The 15,196-nt window shown below is 51.9% G+C and overlaps 1 protein-coding gene across 1 annotated transcript; it reads left to right on the top strand.

Annotated features, from left to right (window-relative positions):
* Window positions 1–44: 44 nt before the first annotated feature.
* Window positions 45–14,923, top strand: TGME49_221330 (DNA gyrase/topoisomerase IV, A subunit domain-containing protein). Its single transcript, XM_018779913.1, has 14 exons — window positions 45–1,724; window positions 2,562–2,674; window positions 4,068–4,187; window positions 5,107–5,176; window positions 5,821–5,957; window positions 6,422–6,722; window positions 7,107–7,167; window positions 8,075–8,249; window positions 8,696–8,886; window positions 9,194–9,983; window positions 10,378–11,447; window positions 11,942–12,035; window positions 12,664–12,833; window positions 13,565–14,923. Exons 1-14 carry the CDS (start codon window positions 762–764, stop codon window positions 14,101–14,103), a joined length of 4,794 nt encoding a protein of 1,597 aa, XP_018638261.1. The 5' UTR covers window positions 45–761; the 3' UTR covers window positions 14,104–14,923.
* Window positions 14,924–15,196: the final 273 nt, after the last annotated feature.

Genomic DNA, 15,196 nt, shown 5'->3' with positions numbered 1-15,196 from the left:
AAGGAGACGCGCGCCACAGGAGGGCGCAGTGTCGGGGTTCTGTCACTTTTCTCGCGTTTTTATCCGCTCTTCTCTTTCCTTATTTATTTGTCGCAACCGGGATGCTTTGTTGGCTTCAAATACAAAAAATTTCCTGGCTTCCGTGGAGGCGAACAAAGGACGCAAACACAGAACCCCCCGCAGCAATGGCCCCGGTGCCCTGAACAGCTCTCGACAGACGCCCGCGAGACGAATGAGCTCCGTCGTCCGAGTATGAACTGGAATTTACTTCTTGTGGGTTTCTCAGCTCCTCTTGAAGAGAGCGACAGGAACCCAGAGAGACCAAGAATCGATAAATCTTCTCTCCCGCGCCGTCTCCGCTCCTCTCCTCAACTGTTTCTGGGGGTTCGACCTGCAGGATCCCCGAAATGTGTGTATCCCGTGCAGACTGGCAGACTGGAGACACTCGAGGAAAGAACTACCGAAGTGAATGATGCCTGTACAGTTAGTCGATCGTTGTTGGCTGTCAAGTATACACCTCGCCGGAGAGAGTTAGAAGGCGACAACCAGTATGAATGTATGCGTACCCCTTGTGTACGGATGTTCGTCAAGGCTACGTTAGATACCGAGGCAGTGTATGTCCTTTTTCTTTTATCTCGCCATGTTTCGAGTTTCTTTTCTCGTTGCTGCATCGATCCGTATTTCTTGAAGGGCCTTCTTTTTTCTCAGGCTTCGATCTGCGTGCGTTCGACGCCTGAGCAAACCCATCGACGCTAAGACCAATGGGGGTGTTTCACTCTCCCCTCTCGTCTGCTTCCTGCTTCCTCTTTTTTCTCTTTGTTTGTGTCTTCTCTCGGTGTCCTGTACATGGCGCGAGGTTGAACCTGCCTCTCTTTTCTTCTTCCACCTCCTCACAAGACCCTTCTCCTCCTGATCTCCATTCTTTTTCTGTCAGCTCTACTCTCCCTCGCTCGGCGTCCTCACAGCTCTCTTCTCTTCTTCGCCTTCCGTTCGCCCGCACAGCTCAAACCACCCGTCTTCTTCATCGGCAACTCCTCTCTTCTGTCTCCTCACACATCCCTTGCTTTATCTCTGCTCTTCCTTCTCCTTCTTCGTTTTCTTCTCCTTCTCCTCCTTCTCCTCCTTCTCTTCCTTCTCCTTCTTCGTTTTCTAACAGCGGCTTATGTTCGTGTCGACGACCGCATGCTTGTTCACATAGCATCTCGGATGGAAATGGGTACCGGGATGGTACCTGTTGCTTTGCTGGAAGCGGCCTCTCTTCCTCTCTGCTTCCTCGATTCATAGATCCTTCTCCGCATGAACGAGCTCCAGCAAAGAAGCGCCTTCCACCCATCTCTGTCCTTCTTCACGTTCCTCCTTCCAGTCTTACGGCGACGGCCTCTCTGCCCTCTTCTCCGCCCTCTCGGCTTCCTCCCTTCGTCCGACTGGCTCCTCTCCTGCAGTCCTCGTGGTGTCTCTCTCCTTCGCGTGCGTCTGTCTCTTCTCTCGCTGCTTCTGAAGGCACTCTTCCTCGAACTCTCGCGAAAGAAGAAGGTGAATGCAAAGAGCGCCCCGCCCCCACCGGTTCAGATGCGAAAGACGTTGCCCTTCTCGATACTCAGTTTGTCGAGGAACTGGAGAAGAGCTTTCTCTGCTACGCGTACAGCACCATTCTCTCTCGCGCTCTCCCCGATGTTCGCGACGGCTTGAAACCTGTTCATAGGCGGCTTATCTACGCAATGCAGGTGTGCCGCGAATCGGCTTCTCGTGTTTACCTCGTTGCTTTCTTCTCGCTTTCTTCGAGTCCTCCCACAGTTGTTTTTTCCTCGATAACGCATAAACCCTCCGTCCTCGTTTTTGTAACGTTGTCTTGTTGGCTGTCGGTTTTCACCGTGTCTCACATCTATTTAACGAGCTGGAGGATCGTGGTTCAGATCTTGAAGATCTCTGTTCACCGGTTCCACGCTGGTTTGTGCTTTTGACGACCAGCATGTTAAGGCATTTTCCATAGTGCGTCTACTGTGTAGGGCTGACATGTTTCATGTCGTCACTCCCTCGTCTGCGTATCAGCTGCAAATTTCTTCTCTAAGTTTTAAGGATTTTTTCTCTTCTCTGTCTCCTCACTTTCTCACGTTTTCCGACTGTTTCTTTCCACATTTCCCTCTGTTCTCCCATTTCCTCATGTCTTCGGCATGCGTTCTTCCTTCGTCAATTCCGTCTTGATGCCTCAGTTTAAGTTAAGGAGTCGTTTGTTCACAGCTTGTACCGTTACAGTCAGGAGCAGTTTCTGGGGTGCTACAGTCATGACAAACCTCCTTTCTCCGGTACCATATTTGGTCCCTTGGCTACTTCGAGGAAGGTGGTTCAACCGTGTAGTATTTATCTCACTTAATTCGTATTAGGTTTGATATTCTCTACCAGCCGAGCTGTATTATGACGGTCCAAAGGTAGGAAAATCCTTGCCGGGTAATTCTCGTCGTGCGTGAACGTTGGTCTTCTCTCTTCTTTCGACTTTCTCGCGCTTTTGCGTCCTACATTCTCTTTCTCCCGATGTTTCCCGCTGAGGCTCTGCCTTTCCTCAGCAATTGCATCTGCACCCTTCTGGAAGCTTCCGAAAGTGTGCGCGCGTCGTCGGCGAGGTTCTTGGCAAATTTCACCCTCACGGAGACCAGGCAGTCTACGACGCTCTTGTCAGGTCAGCCGCTTCTCGCTTCCCTTCTCTTTCTCCGTTCGAACTCTCTTTATTTCCTTACATGCCGCCTGTTTTCCTCCTTTTCACGTCTCGCATTCTTCGTTTCGTCCATCTTTTTCTCCATTCCCGTTTTTGAAAGATTTCTCTCGTCCAGTCTGATCTCAAACCTCAAAGAGCCCAAGCGACCGCCGCGGCTCTTCCAGAAACGACCTTTCTTTCGCTTGCGTCTCGCGTCTGGTGTCTACACATCGGCATAGACCCTCCTGTGTCTGAGTTGCTCTCGCTGTGTATCTATGTGCCTCTTTGTGCCGTTCTGCCATTCCACCGCTCTCGCGCTGTCTACGGCGTAGTCGCTCTCTCTCTCCATCTGTCTGTTTCTATCCATCGATCTGCCTATCTTGTGCATCTATCTTATGTATGTAGGTATCCATCTCTCTTCACCTCTATCTCGCTCTCTGTCTCTCCATGTATCCACCGATCTGCATCTGTCTTTTTGGCTCTTCTTCTTTATCTGTCTTCACCTGTCTGCCTCTCTCTCCTTCTCTCATAAATCTAAGTGTCTGTCCACGTATCTATCTGTTTTGTGGATATCTGCCTCTCTGTCTATCTAGCCCGCACCCGTCTCTCTGTTAATCCCTCCTCCTCTCTGTCATTGTCTCTACTTTATATCTCTGGCGCTTAATCATTCCCTTTGTTTTGTGCGATAGTTCTCTCTTTGTGTGTGTGCCTAGATCCCTCGTTTTGGACATCTCTGTCGTCTGAGCCTTCTCGCTTTTGCGTCTGCTGGAACTGGATTCGACTGCGGCTCCTTTTTTGGAGGCCTTTTCGACCTTCTTTGGTGTTCTCGTTTTTCCTGAAACTTCACGTTCTCTCGGGGCGGTGCATGCAGCTCGCCTGTTTCTCGGAAGTCTGTGTTACACGTCCACGCACATCTTTGTTGTCGCTCCAAATCTAACGCCCGACTTTCGCGAACAAGAAAACTCTCTTTCCGTCATTTTCCAAAGAGACGACTGATCTTGCCGTTCCACCACCTCTGATTTTTCTTGCCTCTCCCCCGTAACAGTCTCCGCTCTCTCCATTTCTGATATGTCGGGCAGTTGTCTTCCTTGTGTTTTCGTCCTGTCCTGTGTATTAGGTGACATGTACGTACACCACACAAGCGTGAAGGTTGGAAAGAGTTCCGTGCGGTTTCGTGGAAAGGGCGTTCTCTGTTATCTCTGTCTCTTCAGCGTCTCACAGTGTACCATGTTCTCTCTCTTGACTCTGTTGCGCTCGGCGGGCAACTGGGATCCACTGCCGTGTTGCGAGGGAAGCCCAGTGACCCCGGTGACCTTGGCCGGAAGCATGCATGCATGCTCGCAGACTCAAAGATGTTTTCTCGAGCGATTCTCCTCAGACTTGCACAGACGTTCGTGGCTAGACATCCGCTAATCGAAGGCCATGGGAACTTCGGCTCAGTCGACGGAGATCCCCCGGCTGCGATGCGCTACACCGAGTGCCGCCTCACGCGATTCTGGTGAGCAAGAGAAAAGAACGTCCTCTTTTCCAGGACAGACGGACACTGCCGTATTCCGAGGCCTTGCATCGATCGAAGGCGGGTGGTTCGGTCCGTCAAGCGAATTAGATTATGCAGCGTAAAACGACCGCTTGGAAGTTCCAAAATGGACTCACTGGACAGCCCGTTTGAGGCCCTGTCAGACAGGTCGGGAGCTGGGAGAAAAAAATCTCAAGGGGTTCAGCACCGATCGACTGCTGCAAGTGACTCTTGAGGGGGTAGCCTCGCCTTTCCGGAGTGGAGGCCGCGCTGGGTGGGTCTCTTCGAAACGCCTTCGACATTGTTGAGGACACAACAACGCGATTTCTAGATATCGATAAACTCCCTTTTTACCGAAAGGCGCGCGCGCCGGGATGTCTCTGAGGGGCCCGGTAGTTTCCCTCTTCGTCGTCCTGCTGTTCGTACAAAGTGCAGAGACAAACAGAGCGAGATGGCGATGCATACCAACGCCTTGGGCTGTTCACCTGCGGTTCCTAATGCCTCGGGGTTTTGAAGAGTCGAGTGCGAAGACGACGCCATGGCACAAGCGCGATCCACGGACATATATATATATATATATATATATGTAGACAAATAAATAGATGAACGTTCAATATCGTTTCAGACCTGAAGACTCAAAAATGCTCCTCGCCCGCAGCTCGGTCATACGGCGGATGTGTGCGTTTTCGAAGACACAGGGCGTTAGCGGTGTCGCTTGACGGATGCAAGCACCTCGAGGGATTTCGCGCCCAACTCGGTGCAGGCCGCGGGAGTAAGACAGTGTAATCTCGGATTCCATTCATGGAAGTCGAAAGAAGTTTCGCGTTTGTAATTCAGTCTTGTTCCGAGGCGTTTCCTCGTCATGACAGGCATACGGAAGTCGATCTCTGCGTGCTTTCAGCGAAGATGCACTTTTGAAGAATCTGGACGACAAAGTCGTCCCGTTCAGACCGAATTTTGACGCAAACGAGGTAAGGATCCTGAACAGTCCATTCGGTTTTCACTTTGGATGACTTTCTGGGGGTCCAGCTCCGCGTAACCTCATGTCAGTTCGGACAGCATTTGCATCAACACCCGGCGGGTTCGAACTTTACCTCATTCCTGACTCTGAAGGTACAGGCTGAGCGTCGAACGTCGAATAGCCGGCTTGTGTCATCCGGCGAACGATTTACGACCGCAGCTCTAGTAGTCAAGGGATGAATTGCTGTACCAGGCAGCAGCAGAAGCTCGGCTCCTCGTTAACACCATCGAACGGGATTTCTCGGTCCTGCGCCCGTGAATAAGAAACCTAGTAGAAGCTATTGTGCATGCAATAGCACTTAGATTCCGCCTGAAGTTGGACTCGCTCTCACGCACTGTAAAACGGGGTGGCCGTCTCTGCAGGCGGCTCGGAAGTCGTTTCCCCATGAACCGACACGATCTCCGATTTCCTCGTTTCGTGCGTGAACTTGCCGGTTCGGACGCGCCGCTGTTTTCGTTTTTGCGCGCTTCGTCGCCTTTGCTCGACAGATAAAGTGCAGGGTTTACTGAAACGGTAATTCTAAGCTCTTGAGCGCGGCTGTCCGAATACGTTTCCGTTTTACGCCTGTGACTCGTTCTTTCCCTTTCCTTTCAGAGGGAACCTGTCGTCTTTCCCGCGTCGGTCCCTCTAGTCCTCATTCAAGGCAGTTCGGGCATCGCCGTCGGCATGAGCACGCAGATTCCGCCTCACAATCTACACGAGATCCTGGACGCCACGATTGCCCTGATCAGGTGAAGCGGAGGGCGGCTGTGAAAAGCCAGTGACTTGTTTTCCACCTGCGGATTCAGTGCGTGTGAAGAGGCATGACTGCTTCAAAGTTCTGTTACTTTGGAAGAGATACTGGTTCCAAGGAAAACACCGAGACTCAGAAGAAAACTCTCCGATTTCATTGGACACATGTCTTCATTTAAAACATCGAAACTGCAACAACTTTGCGAGAATAAGCACATGCGAACTTTGTGAGGCACATCGAGGAACCTTCAGTGGCTGCTGCAACTGGTGACGGTGTATGTACGGGACGCCTCGCAAGGCCCTGCGTTCAGTTGGAGTGGAAACCTTACACCACTTCACATATTTGATCCATTTGCTGCACGTTGATGGGTTCTTCTGAACATGATTAAAGACGAGGTTTTTAGCTCTCTCTTCTCAAGTTTCAACGCCGAAACGCGAGTTCTGGATGCTCGCTGTCTTCCAGAGATCCGGAGCTGCCAGACGCAGAGCTTCTGAGACTTGTACCAGGTCCTGATTTCCCCACTGGAGGTCTCCTCGTAAATTCAGAGGAGATCCCCGGCGCCTACAAAGAAGGTCGAGGTCGCGTCCTCCTTCGCGGCAGATTTCACCTGGAGGGAGAAGACGATGACGGAGACACGGTCCCCGGACGTGATCGCAACGCCGAGGACGAGGCCGAACGCGATGAAGCAGATCGAAACATACGAAACGGGAGAAAAAATGAAAGAAGACTCGTCATCACAGAGCTCCCATACGGCGTCAACAAGGTACGTGACAAAAAACAGAATGCGTCACTCCTATATACATCCACGTATGCATATTTACTTGTATCTATACGTTTAGTTGTATTGCGATAAATGGATAGGCGTATGTCTGTAGATGTTCAGGTACGCGTTTTCTTTGTAGATGCGTGAGTAGAAGGGAACGGGAAATTGGAGAGGACGCTTGCAAAGTGTATCGTTTTCGTATTCGCCATTTTGGACTGAGGCTTCATTGGCTCTTGTGTTTCGTGCCCACCTCTCTAACAGAGTACCTACTCTGTCTCCTTTATCTTCCCTGCCGGTTCTCTTCTCGGTCCTCTTCGCCCTATGAAACTCTCCTTGGGATCCGCTGTCACCATCTCTCTGTCACTATGTCTCCTGTCTTTTCAGAGCACCGTCATGCAGGTCATTGCACAGATGATTTCTGTGAAATTCCTTGAAGGCGTCACGAGTAAGTCAGGCGCTTTGGCATCGACTAAGTATCGGTCAGAAAGTAGATTTCAACTTTCAAGGAATTTATTGCGCTCAACAGACACTTTGTTTCCTTGCGAGGGCTACTATCCTACTTGCTGATGGTCGCCTCGCGTTCTCCAGTGCTCTTCCAGGGCCTCTAGAAGTTGATCAGCGCCTCATGCTAGTCTCCTCTTTCCTCGTCCGTTCGCCGAAAAACGCTGGAAAAACTTCTCAAGTGTGGTGCTTGTCCTCCGGCTTCGGTGCGTTCTCTCTCGCTGTGGGCGTCTATCACCGTCAACTGCGTAGACGCCCAGTAGGTAAAAGTAAATAAGGAAGCGCAGGAGAGGCGGTCGCCGAGAGTGCCTGGCTGGCCGTAGTTCCCTTGTGTTGACATGCGATAACAGTGACTCGAGCAAGTTGATGTAATTCACAAGTGAGATGTTCTTGCGCCTGTAAATCTACGAAGCCTTGTCAACTCGTGAAACTCGAGTACCAGTCCTGAAACCTGGAGTACTGTCGGCGACTGTGCATGCGCCTGTTCAATCTTACGGAACCCACTGGGGATACGCTGTGGCATATCAACACGGACTGCCAAGTCCCGTATGTTCGGGACTCGCCATCAGCATGCTCTCTACGGGCTTCACGTTCTTCCCCAGAGAAACAAAGCTACATTGTGGCATGCAGTACACATTCCGCCGTAGTCGCCCACTCCGACATTGACGCTAGACCCTCTCTGGAGACTGCCCGGGATTGAGAACCTACGAGTTACGGTTGACGTCGCCAGGTGTCGAGGTACCTGTGTCTGAGTCGACCTGATCGTTCTCGACAAGGAATCAAAACCCACATATGTTTTGTTGCTTTCTCCTTCCTACCCCGTGAGAGCTGTTCGTTTGCTGCTTCCGTAGGCGTCCGTGACGAGAGCGACTGGAGAGGAATTCGGGTTGTCCTCGTGCTGCGTCGAGACGCAGATGCACACACGATCTTGACGCTGCTGCTGAAGCATACGAATCTCCAGGTGTACATACCGATGCACCTCATTGCCCTCGAGAAAGGCACGAAGCCTGTTCGTTTTTCTCTCAAGTAGGACACAGGAAATCAGAAACCACGAAAAAAGAGGACGCGAAGAATGGCAGGCGAAGAACGGGAACACCGAGTGACAACGGAGGCAGAGAGCGACGAGTGCCTCCGCTCGCATGCGTCGCGCGTCGTAGCCCTGTCTGGCGTTCGCCTTCTAGTCCCCTTCCCCGAGTTCTCTGGAGGACGAAAAGGAAAAGCCGCGTTCACAGAAAAGAGAGCTCACAGACGTCTGTGGGGTCACAGTCACATACTGGGCTTCACCTCTCGTCCTGAGGTTCCATTCGTCTATATTTCCGCATGCATGCATAAACAAGGCACACCCCCATCAAACACGCAAGAGACGGGACAGAGAAAACACACAAAACCTGGATATTTCGCGCATTCTTCACACCCACGGACTTGCGTTTCGTGGAGCGGTGAGACACACCGTCTGTGCGTTTCCTCTGTAGATCGATGCTGCTGTCCTGGATTGCCTTTCGTTTCCACACACTGCGCCGGCTGCTGGCCGCGGAAGAAGCGGAGAGGAAGGCCCGCAGTCATTTGCTCGAGGGACTGCTGAGGGCGGTGAGCCTCATGGACGATGTGGTGCAGACAGTCCGAGAGAGCTTGAGTGCAGACGAAGCGAAGCAGAAACTCACGGGTGAGGCTCTGTTCGTTTGTTTCCATTTCTCCCTGGACCCCTCTTGTTCGACGTTTTCCATCCTCACCGAACACCAGACGCGAGGGGGAGATGCACCCCTCGTTCTCTGTTTGTGTCTTTTTCTCTTCGTCCTCTCTCCTTCTCCCTCTACTTGTGTCTCTTTTCCAGTGTCTTTCTTTCGCTGCTTCTCGCTCTCCGTCTCTCTCTTCTTTCTTCTCTCTCTTCGTCACTCTCTCGCGTCTGGCCTCTCGCTCGTTCTTTTTAATCACGCCCCGGTACACTTTCCAAGTTTTCTTTTTTTTCGCAGAGCCGCCGTTGGGCTTCTCCCCTGCGCAGGCGCAGGCGCTGCTGCGCCTGACGCTGTCTCGGCTGACGCGCCTGGAGAGGCGGCAACTGGAGGAAGAGGCGAAGGCGCAGAAGAATCGACTCTCCGAGTTGGCGTCTCTACTGGCGCACGACAGAGAAATCTACGAGTTGATGGTGGAGGAACTGCAGGCGCACAAGACGCGGCACAAAGCTCCGAGAAAAACCAAGGTCCTAGGCCTGCGCAGAGCCCAACAGAGAGCGCGGAGAGAAGAGGACGCGCGCGCGACGACGGCTCGGAACTCTCAGGAGGCCTTCGCAGAAACAGATCGCCATGACAGCCGTCGACCGGACGGCAGAGAAAAGGAGGAAAACCCCGTGAAAGATGACACAGAAGAAAACGTGAGAAAAAGAGACCTGGAGAGAGGGAAGGCGAGAACGGACGCAAGAGACGAAGAGGGGAGCGAGGGGCAGGCGTTGGAGGAGACAGAGGGACTTGGGGGCTTTGAAGAGAAGGGAAGGGACGACCGGACGTCGACGCAGAGAAAGAAATTCGCGGGTCAAGATACGTGGAGGAAAGACGGAATTGTGGACCGACAGAAGCGACTCAAAGAAGAAGGCGAGACAGAGACACTAGTGTCTCGCGATGTGAACGAGTCCTCCACTGAGGCGGAGACAGACGCGTCGGAAGAGGATCGAGAAGGGGACTCGAGTGAAGAAGATCAAGACGACGCGCGTGTGCCTTTCGGGGAGATAAAAAATATGAACAAAGAAGATTTCATTTCCAACCAACGGTACGAAACCCCCTGCATCTTCTACACACCAACTTCTCGTCACGAGCCACCCTGTTTCGACTTGTTCCACCACACAGATAGAGAGCGAGACAGCGAGACGCATCGACTGACGAAAGAGAAATCACTCGATGCCTTCGTGTACGGGACGCACACGTATGCACCTCGGTTCAATCGTTCTGTACCACTCTCTCTGTGTACAAACATGTAAGTCTACGCATGCACATTCATATATATATATATATAAATATATACATATATCTATATATATATATTTATATATGTGTGTAGGTTTAGATATGTATACATGAAAATGAGCACGACTGGTGGGTCGATGGGTGGTTTCCGTAAGAGGCTAAGGGGAGCACTGGTCGACTGTTTTTTTGCGGGTGTGTAGGAATGTCGTTCTCCTGTCTGCGCCTGCTTTGGTTCGACGTCTGCCCCTGTCTGTGTATCCGACCCTGAGGCGAGGCGCGTTGGGCGTTCGGAGTCTCTCGCGTTCACTCGCTTCTGCGGAGAGTCCAGACTTGGAGCGCGACGAAGCGGATGAAGCACAGACGCGAGGAGTGAAAGGGAAGTCGGCTGCTGTCGGCGCGTCCTCGCTTCAAGGCGTCTGGAGCTGCTGGACGAAAGACCGTCTTCTGTTCCTTTCTGCGAACGGGTACGTGTCGATGTTGCCTGCGTATCGAGTTCCTCTGGGGTCGCGCATCTCGCGAGGGACGAGTTTGCCTCAGCTTCTCTTTGAAGGTTGGAAGAAGCCAGCGGCCCTGCGGAGGCTGGGCGAGAGTGCCGCGGCAGCTGGCGCCCTCGCAGAGGACGCCGCAAACCGAGAGAAGAAGCGAGAAGAAAAGGAGAGAACTCTGTTGCGAGAGGCCGCCCAAGTCGCCGCGGTCCTTGCCGTCCCTCCGCCAACGCAGAGGGAGAAAGCGAGGGGTGTCCGGCAGGCCTCAGAGAGTTCGCGAAAGAGCAGAAAAGCAAAGTTCTTGGTCGTGGTCACGGATCAGGGACGCATCGCCAAAATCAAGTTGAAGCGGATTCTCGGGAGACGCTGCGAGACAAAAGTCAAGAAACTCCTTTCGCTGGTGCAGGGCGACAGCATCCGAGCTGCCGCGCTGCTCGAAGAAGAAGTCGAGCCGCTCGCGCGCGGACGCGTCTCGGGAGCCGGCAAGGAAATAAATCATCTGAGGGGAAATGGAAGCGAATGCAACGCGACAGACGAAGAACGTGGAGCTAGAAAAAAGGATAGGGAGGAGGAGGACGAAGAGACAACAGAGAAAGAAGAAGAAGAAGAAGATGAAGAAGAGGAAGAAGAAGAAGAGGAAGAGGAAGAAGAAGAGGAAGAAGAAGAGGCAGGAAGTCGTCTGGTAGAGGACGAAGATGATGTGGGAGGCGAAGGAGCGGAAGGAGAGAGAACGGACTTGAAAAGCGAAGAGAAGAGAGACACGAACTCGCCATCCATCGTCATTGGTGAGTGCAAGTTTGAAAAAGCGCGCAATTGCTCTCCTGGTCCCCGCCGTCGCGTTCCCAGTCTCTTTGAAAACTGAGACCGTCAAGAGACCTGTCGGCGTCGTTCACAGCCAGAGACAAAAGGCGGACGGAAGAGGTCAAAAACATGAGATGGAGAGAAGAGACGACAAACGCCTTCGGTTGATCTTCCATCGTCCCAACGGCTCCAGATCACGCGGCTGGGTTACGCATGGTTCTTGGGTCTCACGTGACTTTTGCTCGAAAAATTCTATATTTTTTAGAGGTCTCTGCGCGCCTGCTGGGGGCGGGTGCCAGTACGCAACAGACACTCGGCGTTTTCAAAAGCACCAGTCGATGATCAAGGACAGCGGCAGTCTGTTTCTTCCAATTCACATTCATCTACCTTCTTTGTTTTCCCTTTGGGTCTGTCTTTTCGTCTCATGTTTGTTCTCTTTTTCTCGCTTCTCCATTTTTCCTTTGCCTCGCGTTTGCAGTCACAAGGCAAGGCATGGGTCTCCGTTTCCCCGCTTCTTCCCTTCGTGCGTCTGGCTCCAGCAAGACGCGAGGCGTCCGTGCAATTCGTCTGCGGTAGGTCCAGAAACTCCTTCGACTTTGGAAGCACTTTCCTTCAGCCTTGTCTGAAGTTGTTTTCGACTGTGAAAGTGTGTTTTGTTACAAAAGGAAAGCGCCAAAGGCTGCTGTAGGTTTGAGCCTTGCACTCGTGTGGTTGTCAATCTGTTTCTCTTGTTTTATTCAATCGCAATAGCGGATTCCATGCGCAGTACATGCAGCCTTTGGACACCCTTCTCTGCTCATCCTTGGTTTTTCATTAAAGTACAATTTCAGTTTTTGTCGCTTCGTCCTCGTCTGTGTTCCATGGCATCTCGAGTCGTTTCCTCCCGGTCACCAAGCCCACGAAGGGTGCTTCAAAAGCCAAGGCGTGTGTGTCTCGAAGACTCCTTTCTCCCATGAGCAACTCTCCAGCTTGTTCTTCAGATTTTTTATTGTTCACATTCTCTCCCCTCTTGTCGTTTCTTGTCCGATTCTTCTCTGTCTATGGATTTCCTTTCCCCATTTTCGCTCTCACCATTTTCTCTCCGTCTTGCATCGTCGCTGGGTTCCCTTTGTCGTGCGTTTCCCCTCAAAATTGTCCTTGTCTTTCGGCGTTCTGCTCATTCCATGTGTTTTTGTGATGCGCCTGTGCTTCACTTGCCAGTGCCGGGGACTCTGTGGCCTCAGTGGCGGTTGTGCCGCCGGAGGTGAAAGAAGACAAAGCAAAAACGGAGAGCAGAAAGGAAGGAGACAGCGATGAGACGCAGAGCAAAAACGAGTCGTCTAACGAAAAAGCAGAACCTTCTCTTCTGATTGTCACTGCTGCGGGCTTTGGTAAGTTTGTGTAAAGAAGGAACAGCTCAGCATGCAGCGAGCCTTTTGCTGCAAAGTGCCCGCGCTGGTCAACGCCCGTTGCTTTCGGAGTGAATTCAATTTGGACTTCACTCTACCGCAGACGTATTCGAGAGAATTTTCTCTTTCTGCATCGCTAGGAGCACAAACGGTTTGAAGTGACAATGCTGACATCACGCCCGATGCGCGACGGTGCGGCTTAAAGTGAGGAGAGTCTCTAGGTATCCTTCAATGTGTCTCCTTTGACTTGAACGATACAGCTCTTTTTTCTGAACTACGGCGCAGTTGGATGAAGGACAATCTCTGTGTCGTCGCAGCTGTGTCCAGAGCGAGAGCTCAGGAGGCCCTTTGTTTCCACCGATGTTCTTCTCGCTGAGGTTCTCTTGTGCCTCTCTTGATGGATTTCTGTGTCGGCCGCGAGGCGGCGTGCTCGTGCATGCGTGTAACGCGGAGGGGGGATTGCAACTCGCTGCTTAGGTCGAGGAAAGAGACACGATCTCTCCGTCGAGTTTGAGGAGGCGTTTGGGTCCGAAATGGTAGCAACAGATGCCCGGTCTTTGCCTGGAGTTCCTCCAAAAACCACGAGTTGGCAAGCAACGTGGCAACTCGAAAAGACCGGCGACAAGGCGGTCTTGCACATTTTGCCTGTGTGTGTTTGTGTGTTTACACGTTTGAAGTTTTTCTTTGTGGGTTTCGTACGCGTTTTCCCGTAGGAAAAAGAATCCGAGTATCGGCACTTCGGATGCAAAGGCGAAGGGGCGTCGGCGTCAGAGTCATCCGTCTGGTAAAAAGGAAAAAGGTAGCGCGTGAGGGTGACGACCGTGGCCTTTCTGACGAGACGGTTGGACAGGAATCGCAGGGTTTCCCTGACGAAGAACCGGACAGCGAGGAGAGAGCTGACCCTCGGAGTGTCTCACAAGAAAAAGACCCACAGTCGCCGGAGACGGAAGGAGACAACTACGTTGTCGCTGTGCTGGCGTTGCCTGCTTCTGACCTTCCAAACCGCCCGAAAAAATCAAAGGGGAGCGACAATGCAGAGCTACTCTCAGTCACACAAAACGGCTTTCTTCTGCGGCAGTCGTGCAGAAGCATTCCGATGCCTAGAGGGAGACTTGCACGGGGAGTCTCTTTGCAGAGACTCCCTGCTACGGGAAAAAGCAGAAGCTCGACAGATTTGATTGTCGCCGCCGATATTGTCCACGGGCCTTCGGAACAGCAGAGAAGGAGGAAGAGACGAACACCAGAAGACTAAACAAAAACGACAGAAACATACAGTTCTGCGGTATAACGCGAGCGACGTAGTGTCCGTGTTACTGCCCTCTGATTCGGTGAGACGCTGTAGCGAACACACGCAGAAAAGCGAAAAGATCCCTGGTGACCGAACCAGACGAAGACGGTGACACCGACCAGCAACGCTGAGCCTAGAGTCGCAGTGCAGCTCTAGAATACGAGAAAATTTGATATGGCAAACGTTACAAGTGAAACAGATGGTTCCGTGGCTGCTTCGGACATGTACTTGAAGCACCCGTGGTGGTTATCGAGCCTACCAACAGTTTATTTCGCTTTTCGAGGCCTGAGTCGTGTTACGATGTCACGTGGCTTGCCGGCCGTTTATGTGTCTTTGTCCAAATTCTTCAAATAACGCAGCAAAAGAGGCCAGGAGAATTTTGTTCCTGTTGTTCTTGTCTGGTTTTCGTAAACCCTGGTACCCGGTCTCGAGACGAATTGCAGACAGAAACGCCTTTACCGGTAGTGTCTGCCCAATCTGTTGTGATTATTCGAGTCTTTGACAGTAATTTGCTGGCCAAACTCGACCAAGGCTTGTAGCCGGTTTGGCAACGCGTCCTGGTGGAGAAACGAGCTTTCTAACACCTCCACATCGGTCGCTGATTCTGGGTCTTGGATGCTTTGCTTTACAGTCCAAATTCACAATCAGCCACATCATTTATTTGCTTTTCAACGAAAGCAGCATAGAATGACAGTGCCTTCATGTCGCCCGCTGTTCGTCAAGCATCGATGCTCAATTGACCAGTACTGTTTACCGAAGCCTTGATGCGGATGTGTCACAAGCGGATGAAAAAACTTGTTTCCTTAAATTGCCTTAGAAAAGCCACGGGCCATGGATGCCTCCCTCGCATTCTAAAGTGAACGGCAAAACATCGAAGGCTGACTCTACGCTAACGCAAGGGTCGCTTTCTGCCAGGCCGAAACAACGGAGGTGGTTCCCTCTTTTAAGATGATCTTTTGGATCTTGAAAGTCCGTGTTTAACTAGTTCCAGCTCTATGAAGACTAGAGTCGCGCCAGCGGCCCTTGGGTGCCTTGTTTCCTCAGAATTTCATATGAA

The sequence above is a fragment of the Toxoplasma gondii genome, chromosome II, assembly GCF_000006565.2.
Source record: "Toxoplasma gondii ME49 chromosome II, whole genome shotgun sequence".
Lineage (NCBI taxonomy): Eukaryota > Apicomplexa > Conoidasida > Eucoccidiorida > Sarcocystidae > Toxoplasma > Toxoplasma gondii.
The sequence above is the reverse complement of the archived record's forward strand: the minus strand, read 5'-3'. Positions and strand labels throughout refer to the sequence as shown.